The sequence below is a fragment of the Heterodontus francisci genome, chromosome 2 (genome assembly GCF_036365525.1).
Source record: "Heterodontus francisci isolate sHetFra1 chromosome 2, sHetFra1.hap1, whole genome shotgun sequence".
Lineage (NCBI taxonomy): Eukaryota > Metazoa > Chordata > Chondrichthyes > Heterodontiformes > Heterodontidae > Heterodontus > Heterodontus francisci.
Window position 1 is genome coordinate 221,510,987 of NC_090372.1, and position 22,806 is coordinate 221,533,792.

At 60.3% G+C, this 22,806-nt stretch overlaps 1 protein-coding gene across 3 annotated transcripts in view; it reads right to left on the reverse strand.

Annotated features, from left to right (window-relative positions):
• The window catches only part of tonsl (tonsoku-like, DNA repair protein), a 126,765-nt gene extending 119,643 nt beyond the window's left edge, over positions 1-7,122 (reverse strand). For all 3 annotated transcript variants that reach the window (XM_068016229.1, XM_068016222.1, XM_068016212.1), the window contains exon 1: positions 7,035-7,122. In XM_068016229.1, coding sequence (XP_067872330.1) covers positions 7,035-7,059 — 25 coding nt within the window. In that variant the 5' untranslated portion in view covers positions 7,060-7,122. The remainder of the gene's footprint in view (positions 1-7,034) is intronic.
• Positions 7,123-22,806: the final 15,684 nt, after the last annotated feature.

Consider the following 22,806-nt stretch of genomic DNA (forward strand, 5'->3'; position numbering starts at 1 on the left):
GCATTCTGTACCTCAACATTGACCATCCTAATCCCCCAGGTCCCTCTGTACCTCAGCATTCTGTACCTCAACATTGACCATCCTAATCCCCCAGGTCCCTGGTACCTCAGCATTCTGTACCTCAACATTGACCATCCTAATCCCCCAGGTCCCTCTGTACCTCAGCATTCTGTACCTCAACATTGACCATCCTAATCCCCCAGGTCCCTCTGTACCTCAGCATTCTGTACCTCAACATTGACCATCCTAATCCCCCAGGTCCCTGTGTACCTCAGCATTCTGTACCTCAACATTGACCATCCTAATCCCCCAGGTCCCTGTGTACCTCAGCATTCTGTACCTCAACATTGACCATCCTAATCCCCCAGGTCCCTCTGTACCTCAGCATTCTGTACCTCAACATTGACCATCCTAATCCCCCAGGTCCCTCTGTACCTCAGCATTCTGTACCTCAACATTGACCATCCTAATCCCCCAGGTCCCTCTGTACCTCAGCATTCTGTACCTCAACATTGACCATCCTAATCCCCCAGGTCCCTCTGTACCTCAGCATTCTATACCTCAACATTCTGTACCTCAACATTGACCATCCTAATCCCCCAGGTCCCTGTGTACCTCAGCATTCTGTACCTCAACATTGACCATCCTAATCCCCCAGGTCCCTGTGTACCTCAGCATTCTGTACCTCAACATTCTGTACCTCAACATTGACCATCCTAATCCCCCAGGTCCCTGTGTACCTCAACATTCTGTACCTCAACATTGACCATCCTAATCCCCCAGGTCCCTGTGTACCTCAGCATTCTGTACCTCAACATTGACCATCCTAATCCCCCAGGTCCCTGTGTACCTCAGCATTCTGTACCTCAGCATTCTGTACCTCAACATTGACCATCCTAATCCCCCAGGTCCCAGTGTACCTCAACATTCTGTACCTCAACATTGACCATCCTAATCCCCCAGGTCCCTGTGTACCTCAGCATTCTGTACCTCAACATTCTGTACCTCAACATTGACCATCCTAATCCCCCAGGTCCCTCTGTACCTCAGCATTCTGTACCTCAACATTGACCATCCTAATCCCCCAGGTCCCTGTGTACCTCAGCATTCTGTACCTCAACATTGACCATCCTAATCCCCCAGGTCCCTGTGTACCTCAACATTCTGTACCTCAACATTGACCATCCTAATCCCCCAGGTCCCTGTGTACCTCAACATTCTGTACCTCAACATTGACCATCCTAATCCCCCAGGTCCCTGTGTACCTCAGCATTCTGTACCTCAACATTGACCATCCTAATCCCCCAGGTCCCTGTGTACCTCAACATTCTGTACCTCAACATTGACCATCCTAATCCCCCAGGTCCCTGTGTACCTCAACATTCTGTACCTGAACATTGACCATCCTAATCCCCCAGGTCCCTGTGTACCTCAACATTCTGTACCTCAACATTGACCATCCTAATCCCCCAGGTCCCTGTGTACCTCAGCATTCTGTACCTCAACATTGACCATCCTAATCCCCCAGGTCCCTGTGTACCTCAGCATTCTGTACCTCAACATTGACCATCCTAATCCCCCAGGTCCCTGTGTACCTCAACATTCTGTACCTCAACATTGACCATCCTAATCCCCCAGGTCCCTCTGTACCTCAGCATTCTGTACCTCAACATTGACCATCGTAATCCACCAGGTCCCTGTGTACCTCAACATTCTGTACCTCAACATTGACCATCCTAATCCCCCAGGTCCCTGTGTACCTCAGCATTCTGTACCTCAACATTGACCATCCTAATCCCCCAGGTCCCTGTGTACCTCAGCATTCTGTACCTCAACATTGACCATCCTAATCCCCCAGGTCCCTGTGTACCTCAGCATTCTGTACCTCAACATTGACCATCCTAATCCCCCAGGTCCCTGTGTACCTCAACATTCTGTACCTCAACATTGACCATCCTAATCCCCCAGGTCCCTCTGTACCTCAGCATTCTGTACCTCAACATTGACCATCCTAATCCCCCAGGTCCCTGTGTACCTCAACATTCTGTACCTCAACATTGACCATCCTAATCCCCCAGGTCCCTCTGTACCTCAGCATTCTGTACCTCAACATTGACCATCCTGTGGGCGGCACAGTGGCGCAGTGGTTAGCACCGCAGCCTCACAGCTCCAGGGACCTGGGTTCGATTCCGGGTACTGCCTGTGTGGAGTTTGTAAGTTCTCCCTGTGTCTGCGTGGGTTTTCTCCGGGTGCTCCGGTTTCCTCCCACAAGCCAAAAGACTTGCAGGTTGATAGGTAAATTGGCCATTATAAATTGTCACTAGTATAGGTAGGTGGTAGGGAAATATAGGGACAGGTGGGGATGTTTGGTAGGAATATGGGATTAGTGTAGGATTAGTATAAATGGGTGGTTGATGTTCGGCACAGACTCGGTGGGCCGAAGGGCCTGTTTCAGTGCTGTATCTCTAATCTAATCTAATCCCCCAGGTCCCTCTGTACCTCAGCATTCTGTACCTCAACATTGACCATCCTAATCCCCCAGGTCCCTGTGTACCTCAACATTCTGTACCTCAACATTGACCATCCTAATCCCCCAGGTCCCTGTGTACCTCAACATTCTGTACCTCAACATTGACCATCCTAATCCCCCAGGTCCCTCTGTACCTCAGCATTCTGTACCTCAACATTGACCATCCTAATCCCCCAGGTCCCTGTGTACCTCAACATTCTGTACCTCAACATTGACCATCCTAATCCCCCAGGTCCCTCTGTACCTCAGCATTCTGTACCTCAACATTGACCATCCTAATCCCACAGGTCCCTGTGTACCTCAACATTCTGTACCTCAACATTGACCATCCCAATCCCCCAGGTCCCTCTGTACCTCAACATTCTGTACCTCAACATTGACCATCCTAATCCCCCAGGTCCCTCTGTACCTCAACATTCTGTACCTCAACATTGACCATCCTAATCCCCCAGGTCCCTGTGTACCTCAGCATTCTGTACCTCAACATTGACCATCCTACTCCCCCAGGTCCCTGTGTACCTCAGCATTCTGTACCTCAACACTGACCATCCTAATCCCCCAGGTCCCTGTGTACCTCAACATTCTGTACCTCAACATTGACCATCCTAATCCCCCAGGTCCCTGTGTACCTCAACATTCTGTACCTCAACATTGACCATCCTAATCCCCCAGGTCCCTGTGTACCTCAACATTCTGTACCTCAACATTGACCATCCTAATCCCCCAGGTCCCTCTGTACCTCAACATTCTGTACCTCAACATTGACCATCCTAATCCCCCAGGTCCCTGTGTACCTCAACATTCTGTACCTCAACATTGACCATCCTAATCCCCCAGGTCCCTGTGTACCTCAGCATTCTGTACCTCAACATTGACCATCCTAATCCCCCAGGTCCCTGTGTACCTCAGCATTCTGTACCTCAACATTGACCATCCCAATCCCCCAGGTCCCTCTGTACCTCAACATTCTGTACCTCAACATTGACCATCCTAATCCCCCAGGTCCCTGTGTACCTCAACATTCTGTACCTCAACATTGACCATCCTAATCCCCCAGGTCCCTGTGTACCTCAACATTCTGTACCTCAACATTGACCATCCTAATCCCCCAGGTCCCTGTGTACCTCAGCATTCTGTACCTCAACATTGACCATCCTAATCCCCCAGGTCCCTGTGTACCTCAGCATTCTGTACCTCAACATTGACCATCCTAATCCCCCAGGTCCCTCTGTACCTCAGCATTCTGTACCTCAACATTGACCATCCTAATCCCACAGGTCCCTGTGTACCTCAGCATTCTGTACCTCAGCATTGACCATCCTAATCCCCCAGGTCCCTGTGTACCTCAGCATTCTGTACCTCAACATTGACCATCCTAATCCCCCAGGTCCCTGTGTACCTCAACATTCTGTACCTCAACATTGACCATCCTAATCCCCCAGGTCCCTGTGCACCTCAACATTCTGTACCTCAGCATTGACCATCCTAATCCCCCAGGTCCCTGTGTACCTCAGCATTCTGTACCTCAACATTGACCATCCCAATCCCCCAGGTCCCTGTGTACCTCAGCATTCTGTACCTCAACATTGACCATCCTAATCCCCCAGGTCCCTGTGTACCTCAGCATTCTGTACCTCAACATTGACCATCCTAATCCCCCAGGTCCCTGTGTACCTCAACATTCTGTACCTCAACATTGACCATCCTAATCCCCCAGGTCCCTGTGTACCTCAACATTCTGTACCTCAACATTGACCATCCTAATCCCCCAGGTCCCTGTGTACCTCAGCATTCTGTACCTCAACATTGACCATCCTAATCCCCCAGGTCCCTGTGTACCTCAGCATTCTGTACCTCAACATTGACCATCCTAATCCCCCAGGTCCCTGTGTACCTCAGCATTCTGTACCTCAACATTGACCATCCTAATCCCCCAGGTCCCTGTGTACCTCAGCATTCTGTACCTCAACATTGACCATCCTAATCCCCCAGGTCCCTGTGTACCTCAACATTCTGTACCTCAACATTGACCATCCTAATCCCCCAGGTCCCTGTGTACCTCAACATTCTGTACCTCAACATTGACCATCCTAATCCCCCAGGTCCCTGTGTACCTCAACATTCTGTACCTCAACATTGACCATCCTAATCCCCCAGGTCCCTGTGTACCTCAACATTCTGTACCTCAACATTGACCATCCTAATCCCCCAGGTCCCTCTGTACCTCAGCATTCTGTACCTCAACATTGACCATCCTAATCCCCCAGGTCCCTGTGTACCTCAGCATTCTGTACCTCAACATTGACCATCCTAATCCCCCAGGTCCCTGTGTACCTCAGCATTCTGTACCTCAACATTGACCATCCTAATCCCCCAGGTCCCTGTGTACCTCAGCATTCTGTACCTCAACATTGACCATCCTAATCCCCCAGGTCCCTGTGTACCTCAGCATTCTGTACCTCAACATTGACCATCCTAATCCCCCAGGTCCCTGTGTACCTCAGCATTCTGTACCTCAACATTGACCATCCTAATCCCCCAGGTCCCTGTGTACCTCAACATTCTGTACCTCAACATTGACCATCCTAATCCCCCAGGTCCCTGTGTACCTCAGCATTCTGTACCTCAACATTGACCATCCTAATCCCCCAGGTCCCTGTGTACCTCAGCATTCTGTACCTCAACATTGACCATCCTAATCCCCCAGGTCCCTGTGTACCTCAACATTCTGTACCTCAACATTGACCATCCTAATCCCCCAGGTCCCTGTGTACCTCAACATTCTGTACCTCAACATTGACCATCCTAATCCCCCAGGTCCCTGTGTACCTCAACATTCTGTACCTCAACATTGACCATCCTAATCCCCCAGGTCCCTGTGTACCTCAACATTCTGTACCTCAACATTGACCATCCTAATCCCCCAGGTCCCTGTGTACCTCAACATTCTGTACCTCAACATTGACCATCCTAATCCCCCAGGTCCCTGTGTACCTCAGCATTCTGTACCTCAACATTGACCATCCTAATCCCCCAGGTCCCTGTGTACCTCAACATTCTGTACCTCAACATTGACCATCCTAATCCCCCAGGTCCCTGTGTACCTCAGCATTCTGTACCTCAACATTGACCATCCTAATCCCCCAGGTCCCTGTGTACCTCAGCATTCTGTACCTCAACATTGACCATCCTAATCCCCCAGGTCCCTGTGTACCTCAGCATTCTGTACCTCAACATTGACCATCCTAATCCCCCAGGTCCCTGTGTACCTCAACATTCTGTACCTCAACATTGACCATCCTAATCCCCCAGGTCCCTGTGTACCTCAACATTCTGTACCTCAACATTGACCATCCTAATCCCCCAGGTCCCTGTGTACCTCAGCATTCTGTACCTCAACATTGACCATCCTAATCCCCCAGGTCCCTGTGTACCTCAGCATTCTGTACCTCAACATTGACCATCCTAATCCCCCAGGTCCCTGTGTACCTCAGCATTCTGTACCTCAACATTGACCATCCTAATCCCCCAGGTCCCTGTGTACCTCAGCATTCTGTACCTCAACATTGACCATCCTAATCCCCCAGGTCCCTGTGTACCTCAACATTCTGTACCTCAACATTGACCATCCTAATCCCCCAGGTCCCTGTGTACCTCAACATTCTGTACCTCAACATTGACCATCCTAATCCCCCAGGTCCCTGTGTACCTCAGCATTCTGTACCTCAACATTGACCATCCTAATCCCCCAGGTCCCTGTGTACCTCAGCATTCTGTACCTCAACATTGACCATCCTAATCCCCCAGGTCCCTGTGTACCTCAGCATTCTGTACCTCAACATTGACCATCCTAATCCCCCAGGTCCCTGTGTACCTCAGCATTCTGTACCTCAACATTGACCATCCTAATCCCCCAGGTCCCTGTGTACCTCAGCATTCTGTACCTCAACATTGACCATCCTAATCCCCCAGGTCCCTGTGTACCTCAGCATTCTGTACCTCAACATTGACCATCCTAATCCCCCAGGTCCCTGTGTACCTCAGCATTCTGTACCTCAACATTGACCATCCTAATCCCCCAGGTCCCTGTGTACCTCAGCATTCTGTACCTCAACATTGACCATCCTAATCCCCCAGGTCCCTGTGTACCTCAACATTCTGTACCTCAACATTGACCATCCTAATCCCCCAGGTCCCTGTGTACCTCAACATTCTGTACCTCAACATTGACCATCCTAATCCCCCAGGTCCCTGTGTACCTCAGCATTCTGTACCTCAACATTGACCATCCTAATCCCCCAGGTCCCTGTGTACCTCAGCATTCTGTACCTCAACATTGACCATCCTAATCCCCCAGGTCCCTGTGTACCTCAGCATTCTGTACCTCAACATTCAGCCGCCTGCCATTTACATCATAATGATCTGCTTTTCTATTCCCCTCCCCCAACCTGAACAACCGTACTCCTCCCTCAGTTACTAGGCCCCGATCCCGCCGCTCACTCACGTTTCACCACCCGGGAGCCGCTCATTGTCGCCAATGTCCCGCCGCCGCCCAGCCCCGCTCTGCCGGCCGAAACCCGCGCCGTGCCGCCAAGCCCGCTCCCATTGGCCGCCGCCGGCCCTCGCGACCACCGATTGGTCCTGGAGACCAGTCCTGCGTTGCTCCCATTGGCCGCCGCCGGCCCTGCGCGACCTCCGATTGGTCCTGGAGACAAGTCCTGCGTTGCTCCCATTGGCCGCCGCCGGCCCTGCGCGACCACCGATTGGTCCTGGAGACAAGTCCTGCGTTGCTCCCATTGGCCGCCGCCGGCCCTGCGCGACCTCCGATTGGTCCTGGAGAAAAGGCTCGCGTCGCTCCCATTGGCCGCCACCCGCCATAGCGCGTCCTTCTATTGGTCCGCGAAATCCTTAACCGCGCTCTTCTATTGGTTCCTGCGGCTCAGTCTGGCTTCAATTCCCCTTTCTCATTGGTGAGACCATCTCATCTCACAGTTGGAACGTTCCCATTGGTTGGAATAGAGGAGAAGCTCCCATTGGCTGTCGTGCAGAGGGCGGGGCCTCTCCTGCCTTTGCAATGAAATTCTCGTCCCTGGGTTCAACCGAGACCGACCCCCAGACCCCCAATACAGTCCCGCTCCCGACCCCCCAAATTCCCCCAGACCCCCAATACAGTCCCGCTCCCGACCCCCCAAATTCCCCCAGACCCCCAATACAGTCCCGCTCCCGACCCCCCAAATTCCCCCAGACCCCCAATACAGTCCCGCTCCCGACCCCCCAAATTCCCCCAGACCCCCAATACTGTCCCGCTCCCGACCCCCCAAATTCCCCCAGACCCCCAATACAGTCCCGTCCCGACCCCCCAAATTCCCCCAGACCCCCAATACAGTCCCGCTCCCGACCCCCCAAATTCCCCCAGACCCCCAATACAGTCCCGCTCCCGACCCCCCAAATTCCCCCAGACCCCCAATACAGTCCCGCTCCCGACCCCCCAAATTCCCCCAGACCCCCAATACAGTCCCGCTCCCGACCCCCCAAATTCCCCCAGACCCCCAATACTGTCCCGCTCGCGACCCCCCAAATTCCCCCAGACCCCCAATGCTGTCCTGCTCCCGACCCCCCAAATTCCCCCAGACCCCCAATACAGTCCCGCTCCCGACCCCCCAAATTCTCCCAGAACCCCAATACAGTCCCGCTCCCGACTCCCCAAATTCCCCCAGACCCCCAATACATTCCCGCTCCAGACCCCCCAAATTCCCCCAGACCCCCAATACAGTCCCGCTCCCGACCCCCAAAATTCTCCCAGAACCCCAATACAGTCCCGCTCCCGACCCCCCAAATTCCCCCAGACCCCCTGAAACAGTCCCGCTCCCGACCCCCCAAATTCCCCCAGACCCCCTGATACAGTCCCGCTCCCGACCCCCCAAATTCCCCCAGACCCCCTGATACAGTCCCGCTCCCGACCCCCCAAATTCCCCCAGACCCCCCGATACAGTCCCGCTCCCGACCCCCCAAATTCTCCCAGACCCCCCGATACAGTCCCGCTCCCGACCCCCCAAATTCCCCCAGACCCCCCGATACAGTCCCGCTCCCGACCCCCCAAATTCCCCCAGACCCCCCGATACAGTCCCGCTCCCGACCCCCCAAATTCCCTCAGACCCCCCGATACAGTCCCGCTCCCTACCCCCCAAATTCCCCCAGACCGCCAATACAGTCCCGCTCCCGACCTCCCAAATTCCCCCAGACCCCCCGATACTGTCCCGCTCCCGACCCCCCAAATTCCCCCAGAACCCCAATACAGTCCCGCTCCCGACCCCCCAAATTCCCCCAGACCCCCCGATACAGTCCCGCTCCCGACCCCCCAAATTCCCCCAGACCCCCCGATACAGTCCCGCTCCCGACCCCCCAAATTCCCCCAGACCCCACGATACTGTCCCGCTCCCGACCCCCCAAATTCTCCCAGAACCCCAATACAGTCCCGCTCCCGACCCCCCAAATTCCCCCAGACCCCCAATACAGTCCCGCTCCCGACCCCCCAAATTCCCCCAGACCCCCCGATACAGTCCCGCTCCCGACCCCCCAAATTCTCCCAGAACCCCAATACAGTCCCGCTCCCGACCCCCCAAATTCCCCCAGACCCCCAATACAGTCCCGCTCCCGACCCCCCAAATTCCCCCAGACCCCCCGATACAGTCCCGCTCCCGACCCCCCAAATTCCCCCAGACCCCCCGATACAGTCCCGCTCACGACCCCCCGAATTCCCCCAGACCCCCCGATCCAGTCCCGCTCCCGACCCCCCGAATTCCCCCAGACCCCCCGATACTGTCCTGCTCCCGACCCCCCAAATTCCCCCAGAGCCCCCGATACTGTCCCGCTCCCGACCCCCCAAATTCTCCCAGACCCCCCGATGCTGTCCCGCTCCCGACCCCACAAATTCCCCCAGGCCCCCAATACTGTCCCGCTCCGACCCCACAAATTCCCCCAGGCCCCCAATACTGTCCCGCTCCCGACCCCCCAAATTCTCCCAGACCCCTCGATGCTGTCCCACTCCCGACCCCCCAAATTCCCCCAATACTGTCCCGCTCCCGACCCCCCAAATTCCGCCAGACCCCCAATACTGTCCCGCTCCCGACCCCCCAAATTCCCCCAGACCCCCAATACTGTCCCGCTCCCGACCCCCCAAATTCCCCTAATACTGTCCTGCTCCCGACCCCCCAAATTCCCCCAGACCCCCAATACTGTCCCGCCCCGACCCCCCAAATTCCCCCAGACCCCCTATACTGTCCCGCTCCCGACCCCCCAAATTCCCCTGATACTGTCCCGCTCCCGACCCCCCAAATTCCCCCAGACCCCCAATATTGTCCCGTTCCCGACCCCCCAAATTCCCCCAGACCCCCCCGATACTGTCCCGCTCCCGACCCCCCAAATTCCCCCAGAACCCCGATACTGTCCCGCTCCCGACACCCCAAATTCCCCCAGACCCCCAATACTGTCCCGTTCCCGACACCCCAAATTCCCCCAGCGCCCCAATACTGTCCCGCTCCCGACCCCCCAAATTCCCCCAATACTGTCCCGCTCCCGACCCCCTAAATTTCCCCAATACTGTCCCGCTCCCGACCCCCAAATTCCCCCAATACTGTCCCGCTCCCGACCCCACAAATTCCCCCAATACTGTCCCAATCCCGACCCCCCAAATTGCCCCAGACCCCTGATACTGTCCCGCTCCCGACCCCCCAAATTCCCCCAGACCCCCGATACTGTCCCGCTCCCAACCCACCAAATTCCCCAATATTGTCCCACTCCCGACCCCCCCAAATTCCCCCAGACCCCCGATACTGTCCCAATCCAGACCCCCCAAATTCCCCCAGACCCCCCAATACTGTCCCGCTCCCGACCCCCCCAAATTCCCCCAGACCCCCGATACTGTCCTGCTCCCGACCCCCCAAATTCCCCCAGACCCCCGATACTGTCCCAATCCCGACCCCCCAAATTCCCCCAGACCCCCAATACTGTCCCGCTCCCGACCCCCCAAATTCCCCCAATACAGTCCCACTCCCGACCCCCCAAATTCCCCCAGACCCCAATAGTGTCCCGCTCCCGACCCCCCAAATTCCCCCAGACCCCCAATACTGTCCCGCTCCCGACCCCCCAAATTCCCCCAATACTGTCCCACTCCCGACCCCCCAAATTCCCCCAGACCCCCAATACAGTCCCGCTCCCGACCTCCCAAATTCCCCCAGACCCCCCGATACTGTCCCGCTTCCGACCCCCCAAATTCCCCCAGAACCCCAATACAGTCCCGCTCCCGACCCCCCAAATTCCGCCAGACCCCCAATACAGTCCCGCTCCCGACCCCCCAAATTCCCCCAGACCCCCCGATACAGTCCCGCTCCCGACCCCCCAAATTCCCCCAGACCCCCCGATACAGTCCCGCTCCCGACCCCCCAAATTCCCCCAGACCCCCCGACACAGTCCCGCTCCCGACCCCCCAAATTCCCCCAGACCCCCCGATACTGTCCCGCTCCCGACCCCCCAAATTCTCCCAGAACCCCAATACAGTCCCGCTCCCGACCCCACAAATTCCCCCAGACCCCCCGATACAGTCCCGCTCCCGACCCCCCAAATTCTCCCAGAACCCCAATACAGTCCCGCTCCCGACCCCCCAAATTCCCCCAGACCCCCAATACAGTCCCGCTCCCGACCCCCCAAATTCCCCCAGACCCCCCGATACAGTCCCGCTCCCGACCCCCCAAATTCCCCCAGACCCCCCGATACTGTCCCGCTCCCGACCCCCCAAATTCCCCCAGACCCCCCGATACAGTCCCGCTCCCGACCCCCCGAATTCCCCCAGACCCCCCGATACTGTCCTGCTCCCGACCCCCGAATTCCCCCAGACCCCCCGATACAGTCCCGCTCACGACCCCCCGAATTCCCCCAGACCCCCCGATCCAGTCCCGCTCCCGACCCCCCGAATTCCCCCAGACCCCCCGATACTGTCCTGCTCCCGACCCCCCAAATTCCCCCAGAGCCCCCGATACTGTCCCGCTCCCGACCCCCCAAATTCTCCCAGACCCCCCGATGCTGTCCCGCTCCCGACCCCACAAATTCCCCCAGGCCCCCAATACTGTCCCGCTCCGACCCCACAAATTCCCCCAGGCCCCCAATACTGTCCCGCTCCCGACCCCCCAAATTCTCCCAGACCCCTCGATGCTGTCCCACTCCCGACCCCCCAAATTCCCCCAATACTGTCCCGCTCCCGACCCCCCAAATTCCCCCAGACCCCCAATACTGTCCCGCTCCCGACCCCCCAAATTCCCCCAGACCCCCAAAACTGTCCCACTCCCGACCCCCCAAATTCCCCTGATACTGTCCCGCTCCCGACCCCCCAAATTCCCCCAGACCCCCAATATTGTCCCGTTCCCCGACCCCCCAAATTCCCCCCAGACCCCCCCGATACTGTCCCGCTCCCGACCCCCCCAAATTCCCCCAGAACCCCGATACTGTCCCGCTCCCCGACACCCCAAATTCCCCCAGACCCCAATACTGTCCCGTTCCCGACACCCCAAATTCCCCCAGCGCCCCAATACTGTCCCGCTCCCCGACCCCCCAAATTCCCCCCAATACTGTCCCGCTCCCGACCCCCTAAATTTCCCCCAATACTGTCCCGCTCCCGACCCCCAAATTCCCCCAATACTGTCCCGCTCCCGACCCCCCAAATTCCCCCAATACTGTCCCAATCCCGACCCCCCAAATTCCCCCAGACCCCCGATACTGTCCCAATCCAGACCCCCCAAATTCCCCCAGACCCCCCAATACTGTCCCAATCCCGACCCCCCAAATTCCCCAGAACCACGATACTATCCAGCTCCCGACCCCCCCAAATTCCCCCCAGACCCCCGATACTGTCCTGCTCCCGACCCCCCAAATTCCCCCAGACCCCCGATACTGTCCCAATCCCGACCCCCCAAATTCCCCCAGACCCCCAATACTGTCCCGCTCCCGACCCCCCAAATTCCCCCAATACAGTCCCACTCCCCGACCCCCCAAATTCCCCCAGACCCCAATAGTGTCCCGCTTCCGACCCCCCAAATTCCCCGAGACCCCCAATACTGTCCCGCTCCCGACCCCCCAAATTCCCCCAATACTGTCCCACTCCCCGACCCCCCCAAATTCCCCCAGACCCCCAATACAGTCCTGCTCCCGACCTCCCAAATTCCCCCAGACCCCCCGATACTGTCCCGCTCCCCGACCCCCCAAATTCCCCCAGAACCCCAATACAGTCCCGCTCCCCGACCCCCCAAATTCCGCCAGACCCCCAATACAGTCCCGCTCCCGACCCCCCAAATTCCCCCAGACCCCCCGATACAGTCCCGCTCCCGACCCCCCAAATTCCCCCAGACCCCCAATACTGTCCCGCTCCCGACCCCCCAAATTCCCCCAATACTGTCCCACTCCCGACCCCCCAAATTCCCCCAGACCCCCAATACAGTCCGCTCCCGACCTCCCAAATTCCCCCAGACCCCCCCGATACTGTCCCGCTTCCGACCCCCCAAATTCCCCCAGAACCCCAATACAGTCCCGCTCCCGACCCCCCCCAAATTCCGCCAGACCCCCAATACAGTCCCGCTCCCCGACCCCCCAAATTCCCCCAGACCCCCCCGATACAGTCCCGCTCCCGACCCCCCAAATTCCCCCAGACCCCCCGATACAGTCCCGCTCCCGACCCCCCAAATTCCCCCAGACCCCCCGACACAGTCCCGCTCCCGACCCCCCAAATTCCCCCAGACCCCCCGATACTGTCCCGCTCCCGACCCCCCCAAATTCTCCCAGAACCCCAATACAGTCCCCGCTCCCCGACCCCACAAATTCCCCAGACCCCCCGATACAGTCCCGCTCCCGACCCCCCAAATTCTCCAGAACCCCAATACAGTCCCGCTCCCGACCCCCCAAATTCCCCCAGACCCCCAATACAGTCCCGCTCCCGACCCCCCAAATTCCCCCAGACCCCCCGATACAGTCCCGCTCCCCGACCCCCCAAATTCCCCCAGACCCCCCGATACTGTCCCGCTCCCTCCGACCCCCCAAATTCCCCCAGACCCCCCGATACAGTCCCGCTCCCGACCCCCCGAATTCCCCCAGACCCCCCGATACTGTCCTGCTCCCGACCCCCGAATTCCCCCAGACCCCCCGATACAGTCCCGCTCACGACCCCCCGAATTCCCCCAGACCCCCCGATCCAGTCCCGCTCCCGACCCCCCGAATTCCCCAGACCCCCCGATACTGTCCTGCTCCCGACCCCCCCAAATTCCCCCAGAGCCCCCGATACTGTCCCCGCTCCCGACCCCCCAAATTCTCCCAGACCCCCCGATGCTGTCCCGCTCCCGACCCCACAAATTCCCCCAGGCCCCCAATACTGTCCCGCTCCGACCCCACAAATTCCCCCAGGCCCCCAATACTGTCCCGCTCCCGACCCCCCAAATTCTCCCAGACCCCTCGATGCTGTCCCACTCCCGACCCCCCAAATTCCCCCAATACTGTCCCGCTCCCGACCCCCCCAAATTCCCCCAGACCCCCAATACTGTCCCCGCTCCCGACCCCCCAAATTCCCCCAGACCCCCAAAACTGTCCCACTCCCGACCCCCCCAAATTCCCCTGATACTGTCCCGCTTCCCGACCCCCCAAATTCCCCCAGACCCCCAATATTGTCCCGTTCCCGACCCCCCAAATTCCCCCAGACCCCCCCGATACTGTCCCGCTCCCGACCCCCCAAATTCCCCCAGAACCCCGATACTGTCCCGCTCCCCGACACCCCAAATTCCCCCAGACCCCCAATACTGTCCCGTTCCCGACACCCCAAATTCCCCCCAGCGCCCCAATACTGTCCCGCTCCCGACCCCCCAAATTCCCCCAATACTGTCCCGCTCCCGACCCCCTAAATTTCCCCAATACTGTCCCGCTCCCCGACCCCCAAATTCCCCCAATACTGTCCCGCTCCCGACCCCCCCAAATTCCCCCAATACTGTCCCAATCCCGACCCCCCAAATTCCCCCAGACCCCCGATACTGTCCCAATCCAGACCCCCCAAATTCCCCCAGACCCCCCAATACTGTCCCAATCCCGACCCCCCAAATTCCCCAGAACCACGATACTATCCAGCTCCCGACCCCCCCAAATTCCCCCAGACCCCCGATACTGTCCTGCTCCCGACCCCCCAAATTCCCCCAGACCCCCGATACTGTCCCCAATCCCGACCCCCCAAATTCCCCCAGACCCCCAATACTGTCCCGCTCCCGACCCCCCAAATTCCCCCAATACAGTCCCACTCCCGACCCCCCAAATTCCCCCAGACCCCAATAGTGTCCCGCTTCCGACCCCCCCAAATTCCCCGAGACCCCCAATACTGTCCCGCTCCCGACCCCCCAAATTCCCCCAATACTGTCCCACTCCCGACCCCCCAAATTCCCCCAGACCCCCAATACAGTCCTGCTCCCGACCTCCCAAATTCCCCCAGACCCCCCGATACTGTCCCGCTCCCCGACCCCCCAAATTCCCCCAGAACCCCAATACAGTCCCGCTCCCGACCCCCCAAATTCCGCCAGACCCCCAATACAGTCCCGCTCCCGACCCCCCCAAATTCCCCCAGACCCCCCGATACAGTCCCGCTCCCGACCCCCCAAATTCCCCCAGACCCCCCGATACTGTCCCGCTCCCGACCCCCAAATTCTCCCAGAACCCCAATACAGTCCCGCTCCCGACCCCCCAAATTCCCCCAGACCCCCAATACAGTCCCGCTCCCGACCCCCCAAATTCCCCCCAGACCCCCCGATACAGTCCCTCTCCCGACCCCCCCAAATTCTCCCCAGAACCCCAATACAGTCCCGCTCCCGACCCCCCCAAATTCCCCCCAGACCCCCAATACAGTCCCGCTCCCGACCCCCCAAATTCCCACAGACCCCCTGATACAGTCCCGCTCCCGACCCCCACAAATTCCCCCAGGCCCCCAATACTGTCCCGCTCCCGACCCCCCAAATTCTCCCAGACCCCTCGATGCTGTCCCACTCCCGACCCCCCAAATTCCCCCAATACTGTCCCACTCCCGACCCCCCAAATTCCCCCAGACCCCCAATACTGTCCCGCTCCCCGACCCCCCAAATTCCCCCAGACCCCCAATACTGTCCCGCTCCCGACCCCCACAAATTCCCCTAATACTGTCCCGCTCCCGACCCCCCCAAATTCCCCCAGACCCCCAATACTGTCCCGCTCCCGACCCCCCAAATTCTCCCCAGACCCCCCGATGCTGTCCCGCTCCCGACCCCACAAATTCCCCCAGGCCCCCAATACTGTCCCGCTCCCGACCCCACAAATTCCCCCAGGCCCCCAATACTGTCCCGCTCCCCGACCCCCCCAAATTCTCCCAGACCCCTCGATGCTGTCCCACTCCCGACCCCCCAAATTCCCCAATACTGTCCCGCTCCCGACCCCCCAAATTCCCCAGACCCCCAATACTGTCCCCGCTCCCCGACCCCCCAAATTCCCCCAGACCCCCAATACTGTCCCGCTCCCGACCCCCCCAAATTCCCCCTAATACTGTCCTGCTCCCGACCCCCCAAATTCCCCCAGACCCCCAATACTGTCCCGCCCCGACCCCCCAAATTCCCCCAGACCCCCTATACTGTCCCGCTCCCCGACCCCCCCAAATTCCCCTGATACTGTCCCGCTCCCCGACCCCCCAAATTCCCCCAGACCCCCAATATGTCCCGTTCCCGACCCCCCAAATTCCCCCAGACCCCCCCCGATACTGTCCCGCTCCCGACCCCCCAAATTCCCCCAGACCCCCAAAACTGTCCCGCTCCCGACACCCCCAAATTCCCCAGCGCCCCAATACTGTCCCGCTGCCGACCCCCCCAAATTCCCCCAATACTGTCCCGCTCCCGACCCCCTAAATTTCCCCAATACTGTCCCGCTCCCCGACCCCCAAATTCCCCCCAATACTGTCCCGCTCCCGACCCCCCCAAATTCCCCCAATACTGTCCCAATCCCGACCCCCCAAATTCCCCCAGACCCCTGATACTGTCCCGCTCCCCGACCCCCCCAAATTCCCCCAGACCCCCGATACTGTCCCGCTCCCAACCCACCAAATTCCCCAATACTGTCCCACTCCCGACCCCCCCAAATTCCCCCAGACCCCCGAAACTGTCCCAATCCAGACCCCCCAAATTCCCCCAGACCCCCCAATACTGTCCCAATCCCGACCCCCCAAATTCCCCAGAACCACGATACTGTCCCGCTCCCGACCCCCCAAATTCCCCCAGACCCCCAATACTGTCCCGCTCCCGACCCCCCAAATTCCCCCAGACCCCCGATACTGTCCCGCTCCCGACCCCCCCAAATTCCCCCAGACCCCCCGATACTGTCCCGCTCCCGACTCCCCAAATTCCTCCAGACCCACCGAGACCAACCTGCTCCCGACCCCCCAAATTCCCCCAATAGTGTCCCGCTCCCGACCCCCAAAATTCCCCCAATACTGTCCCGCTCCCGACCCCCCCAAATTCCCCCAGACCCCGATACTGTCCTGCTCCCGACCCCCCAAATGCCCCCAGACCCCCCGATACTGTCCCAATCCCGACCCCCCAAATTCCCCCAGACCCCCAATACTGTCCCGCTCCCGACCCCCCCAAATTCCCCCAATACTGTCCCACTCCCGACCCCCCCAAATTCCCCCAGATCCCAATAGTGTCCCGCTCCCGACCCCCTAAATTCTCCCAGACCCCCGATACTGTCCCGCTCCTGACCCCCCAAATTCCCCCAGACCCCCCAATACTGTCCCGCTCCCCGACCCCCCAAATTCCCCCAGACCCCCGATACTGTCCCGCTCCCGACCCCCCAAATTCCCCCAGACCCCCCGATACTGTCCCGCATCCCGACTCCCCAAATTCCTCTAGACCCACCGATACTGTCCTGCTCCCGACCCCCCAAAATTCCCCCAATACTGTCCCGCTCCCGACCTCCCAAATTCCCCCAATAGAGTCCCGCTCCCGACCCCCCAAATTCCCCCAGACCCCCAATACAGTCCCGCTCCCGACCCCCCCAATTCCCCCAGACCCCCCAATACAGTCCCGCTCCCGACCCCCCGAATTCCCCCAGACCCCCCGATACTGTCCTGCTCCCGACCCCCCCGAATTCCCCCAGACCCCCCGATCCAGTCCCGCTCCCGACCCCCCGAATTCCCCCAGACCCCCCGATACTGTCCTGCTCCCCGACCCCCCCAAATTCCCCCAGACCCCCCGATCCAGTCCCGCTCCCGACCCCCCCAAATTCCCCCAGGCCCCCAATACTGTCCCGCTCCCGACCCCCCCAAATTCTCCCAGACCCCCCGATGCTGTCCCGCTCCCGACCCCCCAAATTCCCCCAGACCCCCCAATACAGTCCCGCTCCCGACCCCCCCGAATTCCACCAGACCCCCCGATACTGTCCTGCTCCCGACCCTCCGAATTCCCCCAGACCCCCCGATCCAGTCCCGCTCCCCGACCCCCCGAATTCCCCCAGACCCCCCGATACTGTCCTGTTCCCGACCCCCCAAATTCCCCCCAGACCCCCCGATCCAGTCCCGCTCCCGACCCCCCCGAATTCCCCCCAGACCCCCCGATACTGTCCTGCTCCCGACCCCCCCAAATTCCCCCAGAGCCCCCGATACTGTCCCGCTCCCGACCCCCCAAATTCTCCCAGACCCCCCCGATGCTGTCCCCGCTCCCGACCCCACAAATTCCCCCCAGGCCCCCAATACTGTCCCGCTCCCGACCCCACAAATTCCCCCCAGGCCCCCAATACTGTCCCGCTCCCCGACCCCCCAAATTCTCCCAGACCCCTCGATGCTGTCCCACTCCCGACCCCCCAAATTCCCCCAGACCCCCCCGATACTGTCCCGCTCCCGACCCCCCAAATTCTCCCAGAACCCCAATACAGTCCCGCTCCCCGACCCCCCAAATTCCCCCAGACCCCCAATACAGTCCCGCTCCCGAACCCCCAAATTCCCCCAGACCCCCCGATACAGTCCTGCTCCCGACCCCCCAAATTCCCCCAGACCCCCCGATACTGTCCCGCTCCCGACCCCCCAAATTCCCCCAGACCCCCCGATACAGTCCCGCTCCCGACCCCCCCCGAATTCCCCCAGACCCCCCGATACTGTCCTGCTCCCGACCCCCCGAATTCCCCCAGACCCCCCGATACAGTCCCGCTCACGACCCCCCGAATTCCCCCAGACCCCCCGATCCAGTCCCGCTCCCCGACCCCCCGAATTCCCCCCAGACCCCCCGATACTGTCCTGCTCCCGACCCCCCAAATTCCCCCAGAGCCCCCCGATGCTGTCCCCGCTCCCGACCCCACAAATTCCCCCAGGCCCCCAATACTGTCCCGCTCCCCGACCCCACAAATTCCCCCAGGCCCCCAATACTGTCCCGCTCCCCGACCCCCCCAATTCTCCCAGACCCCCTCGATGCTGTCCCACTCCCGACCCCCCAAATTCCCCCAATACTGTCCCGCTCCCCGACCCCCCAAATTCCCCCAGACCCCCCAATACTGTCCCGCTCCCCGACCCCCCAAATTCCCCCAGACCCCCCAATACTGTCCCGCTCCCGACCCCCCAAATTCCTCCCAGACCCCCAATACTGTCCCGCTCCCCGACCCCCCAAATTCCCCTAATACTGTCCCGCTCCCCGACCCCCCCAAATTCCCCCAGAGCCCCCGATACTGTCCCGCTCCCGACCCGCCAAATTCTCCCAGACCCCCCGATGCTGTCCCGCTCCCGACCCCACAAATTCTCCCCAGGCCCCCAATACTGTCCCGCTCCCGACCCCACAAATTCCCCCAGGCCCCCAATACTGTCCCGCTCCCGACCCCACAAATTCCCCCAGGCCCCCAATACTGTCCCGCTCCCCGACCCCACAAATTCCCCCAGGCCCCCAATACAGTCCCGCTCCCGACCCCCCAAATTCCCCCAGGCCCCCAATACTGTCCCGCTCCCGACCCCCCAAATTCTCCCAGACCCCCCGATGCTGTCCCCGCTCCCGACCCCACAAATTCCCCCAGGCCCCCAATACTGTCCCGCTCCCGACCCCACAAATTCCCCCAGACCCCCGATACTGTCCCGCTCCCCGACCCCACAAATTCCCCCAGGCCCCCAATACTGTCCCGCTCCCCGACCCCCCAAATTCTCCCAGACCCCTCGATGCTGTCCCACTCCCGACCCCCCCAAATTCCCCCAATACTGTCCCGCTCCCGACCCCCCCAAATTCCCCCAGACCCCCAATACTGTCCCGCTCCCCGACCCCCCAAATTCCCCCAGACCCCCAATACTGTCCCGCCCCGACCCCCCAAATTCCCCCAGACCCCCTATTCTGTCCCGCTCCCGACCCCCCAAATTCCCCTGATACTGTCCCGCTCCCGACCCCCCCAAATTCCCCCAGACCCCCAATATTGTCCCGTTCCCGACCCCCCAAATTCCCCCAGACCCCCCCGATACTGTCCCGCTCCCGACCCCCCAAATTCCCCCAGACCCCCGATACTGTCCCCGCTCCCGACACCCCAAATTCCCCCAGACCCCCAATTCTGTCCCGTTCCCCGACACCCCAAATTCCCCCAGCTCCCCAATACTGTCCCGCTCCCCGACCCCCCCAAATTCCCCCAATACTGTCCCGCCCCCGACCCCCCTAAATTTCCCCAATACTGTCCTGCTCCCGACCCCCAAATTCCCCCAATACTGTCCCGCTCCCGACCCCCCAAATTCCCCCAATACTGTCCCAATCCCGACCCCCCAAATTCCCCCAGACCCCTGATACTGTCCCGCTCCTGACCCCCCAAATTCCCCCAGACCCCCGATACTGTCCCCGCTCCCAACCCACCAAATTCCCCAATACTGTCCCACTCCCGACCCCCCAAATTCCCCCAGACCCCCGATACTGTCCCAATCCAGACCCCCCAAATTCCCCCCAATACTGTCCCAATCCCGACCCCCCAAATTCCCCCAGAACCACGATACTGTCCCGCTCCCCCGACCCCCCCAAATTCCCCCCAGACCCCCAATACTGTCCCGCTCCCGACCCCCCAAATTCCCCCAGACCCCCGATACTGTCCCGCTCCCGACCCCCCAAATTCCCCCAGACCCCCCGATACTGTCCCGCTCCCCGACCCCCCAAATTCCCCCCAGACACCCAATACTGTCCCCGCTCCCGACCCCCCAAATTCCCCCAGACCCCCGATACTGTCCCGCTCCCGACCCCCCAAATTCCCCCAGACCCCCCGATGCTGTCCTGCTCCCGACCCCACAAATTCCCCCAGGCACCCGATACTGTCCCGCTCCCGACCCCACAAATTCCCCCAGGCCCCCAATACTGTCCCGCTCCCAACCCCCCAAATTCTCCCAGACCCCTCGATGCTGTCCCACTCCCGACCCCCCAAATTCCCCCAATACTGTCCCGCTCCCCGACACCCCAAATTCCCCCAGACCCCCAATACTGTCCCGCTCCCGACCCCCCAAATTCCCCCAATACTGTCCCGCTCCCGACCCCCTAAATTTCCCCAATACTGTCCCGCTCCCGACCCCCAAATTCCCCCATTAGTGTCCCGCTCCCGACCCACCAAATTCCCCCAATACTGTCCCAATCCCGACCCCCCAAATTCCCCCAGACCCCTGATACTGTCCCGCTCCCGACCCCCCCAAATTCCCCCAGACCCCCGATACTGTCCCGCTCCCAACCCACCAAATTCCCCAATACTGTCCCACTCCCGACCCCCCAAATTCCCCCAGACCCCCGATACTGTCCCAATCCAGACCCCCCAATTCCCCCAGACCCCCCAATACTGTCCCAATCCCGACCCCGAAATTCCCCAGAACCATGATACTGTCCCCGCTCCCGACCCCCCAAATTCCCCCAGACCCCCAATACTGTCCCGCTCCCGACCCCCCAAATTCCCCCAGACCCCCGATACTGTCCCGCTCCCCGACCCCCCAAATTCCCCCCAGACCCCCCGATACTGTCCCGCTCCCGACTCCCCAAATTCCTCCAGACCCACCGAGACCAACCTGCTCCCGACCCCCCCAAATTCCACCAATACTGTCCCCGCTCCCGACCCCCCAAATTCCACCAATGCTGTCCCGCTCCCGACCCCCCAAATTCCCCCAGACCCCCGATACTGTCCTGCTCCCGACCCCCCAAATGCCCCCAGAACCCCGATACTGTCCCAATCCCGACCCCCCAAATTCCCCCAGACCCCCCAATACTGTCCCGCTCCCGACCCCCCAAATTCCCCCAATACTGTCCCACTCCCGACCCCCCAAATTCCCCCAGACCCCAATCGTGTCCCGCTCCCCGACCCCCTAAATTCTCCCAGACCCCCGATACTGTCCCGCTCCTGACCCCCCAAATTCCCCCAGACCCCCCAATACTGTCCCGCTCCCCGACCCCCCCAAATTCCCCCAGACCCCCGATACTGTCCCGCTCCCGACCCCCCAAATTCCCCCAGACCCCCCGATACTGTCCCGCTCCCCGACTTCCCCAAATTCCTCTAGACCCACCGATACTGTCCTGCTCCCGACCCCCCAAAATTCCCCCAATACTGTCCCGCTCCCGACCTCCCAAATTCCCCCAATACAGTCCCGCTCACCCGACCCTCCAAATTCCCCCAGACCCCCAATACAGTCCCGCTCCCGACCCCCCAAATTCCCCCAGACCCCCAAATACAGTCCCGCTCCCGACCCCCCGAATTCCCCCAGACCCCCCGATACTGTCCTGCTCCCCGACCCCCCGAATTCCCCAGACCCCCCGATCCAGTCCCGCTCCCGACCCCCCCGAATTCCCCCTGACCCCCCGATACTCTCCTGCTCCCGACCCCCCAAATTCCCCCAGACCCCCCGATCCAGTCCCGCTCCCGACCCCCCCGAATTCCCCCAGACCCCCCCGATACTGTCCTGCTCCCGACCCCCCAAATTCCCCCAGAGCCCCCGATACTGTCCCGCTCCCGACCCCCCAAATTCTCCCAGACCCCCCGATGCTGTCCCGCTCCCGACCCCACAAATTCCCCCAGGCCCCCAATACTGTCCCGCTCCCGACCCCACAAATTCCCCAGGCCCCCAATACTGTCCCGCTCCCGACCCCCCCAATTCTCCCAGACCCCTCGATGCTGTCCCACTCCCGACCCCCCAAATTCCCCCAGACCCCCCGATACTGTCCCGCTCCCGAAGCCCCAAATTCTCCCAGAACCCCAATACAGTCCCCGCTCCCGAA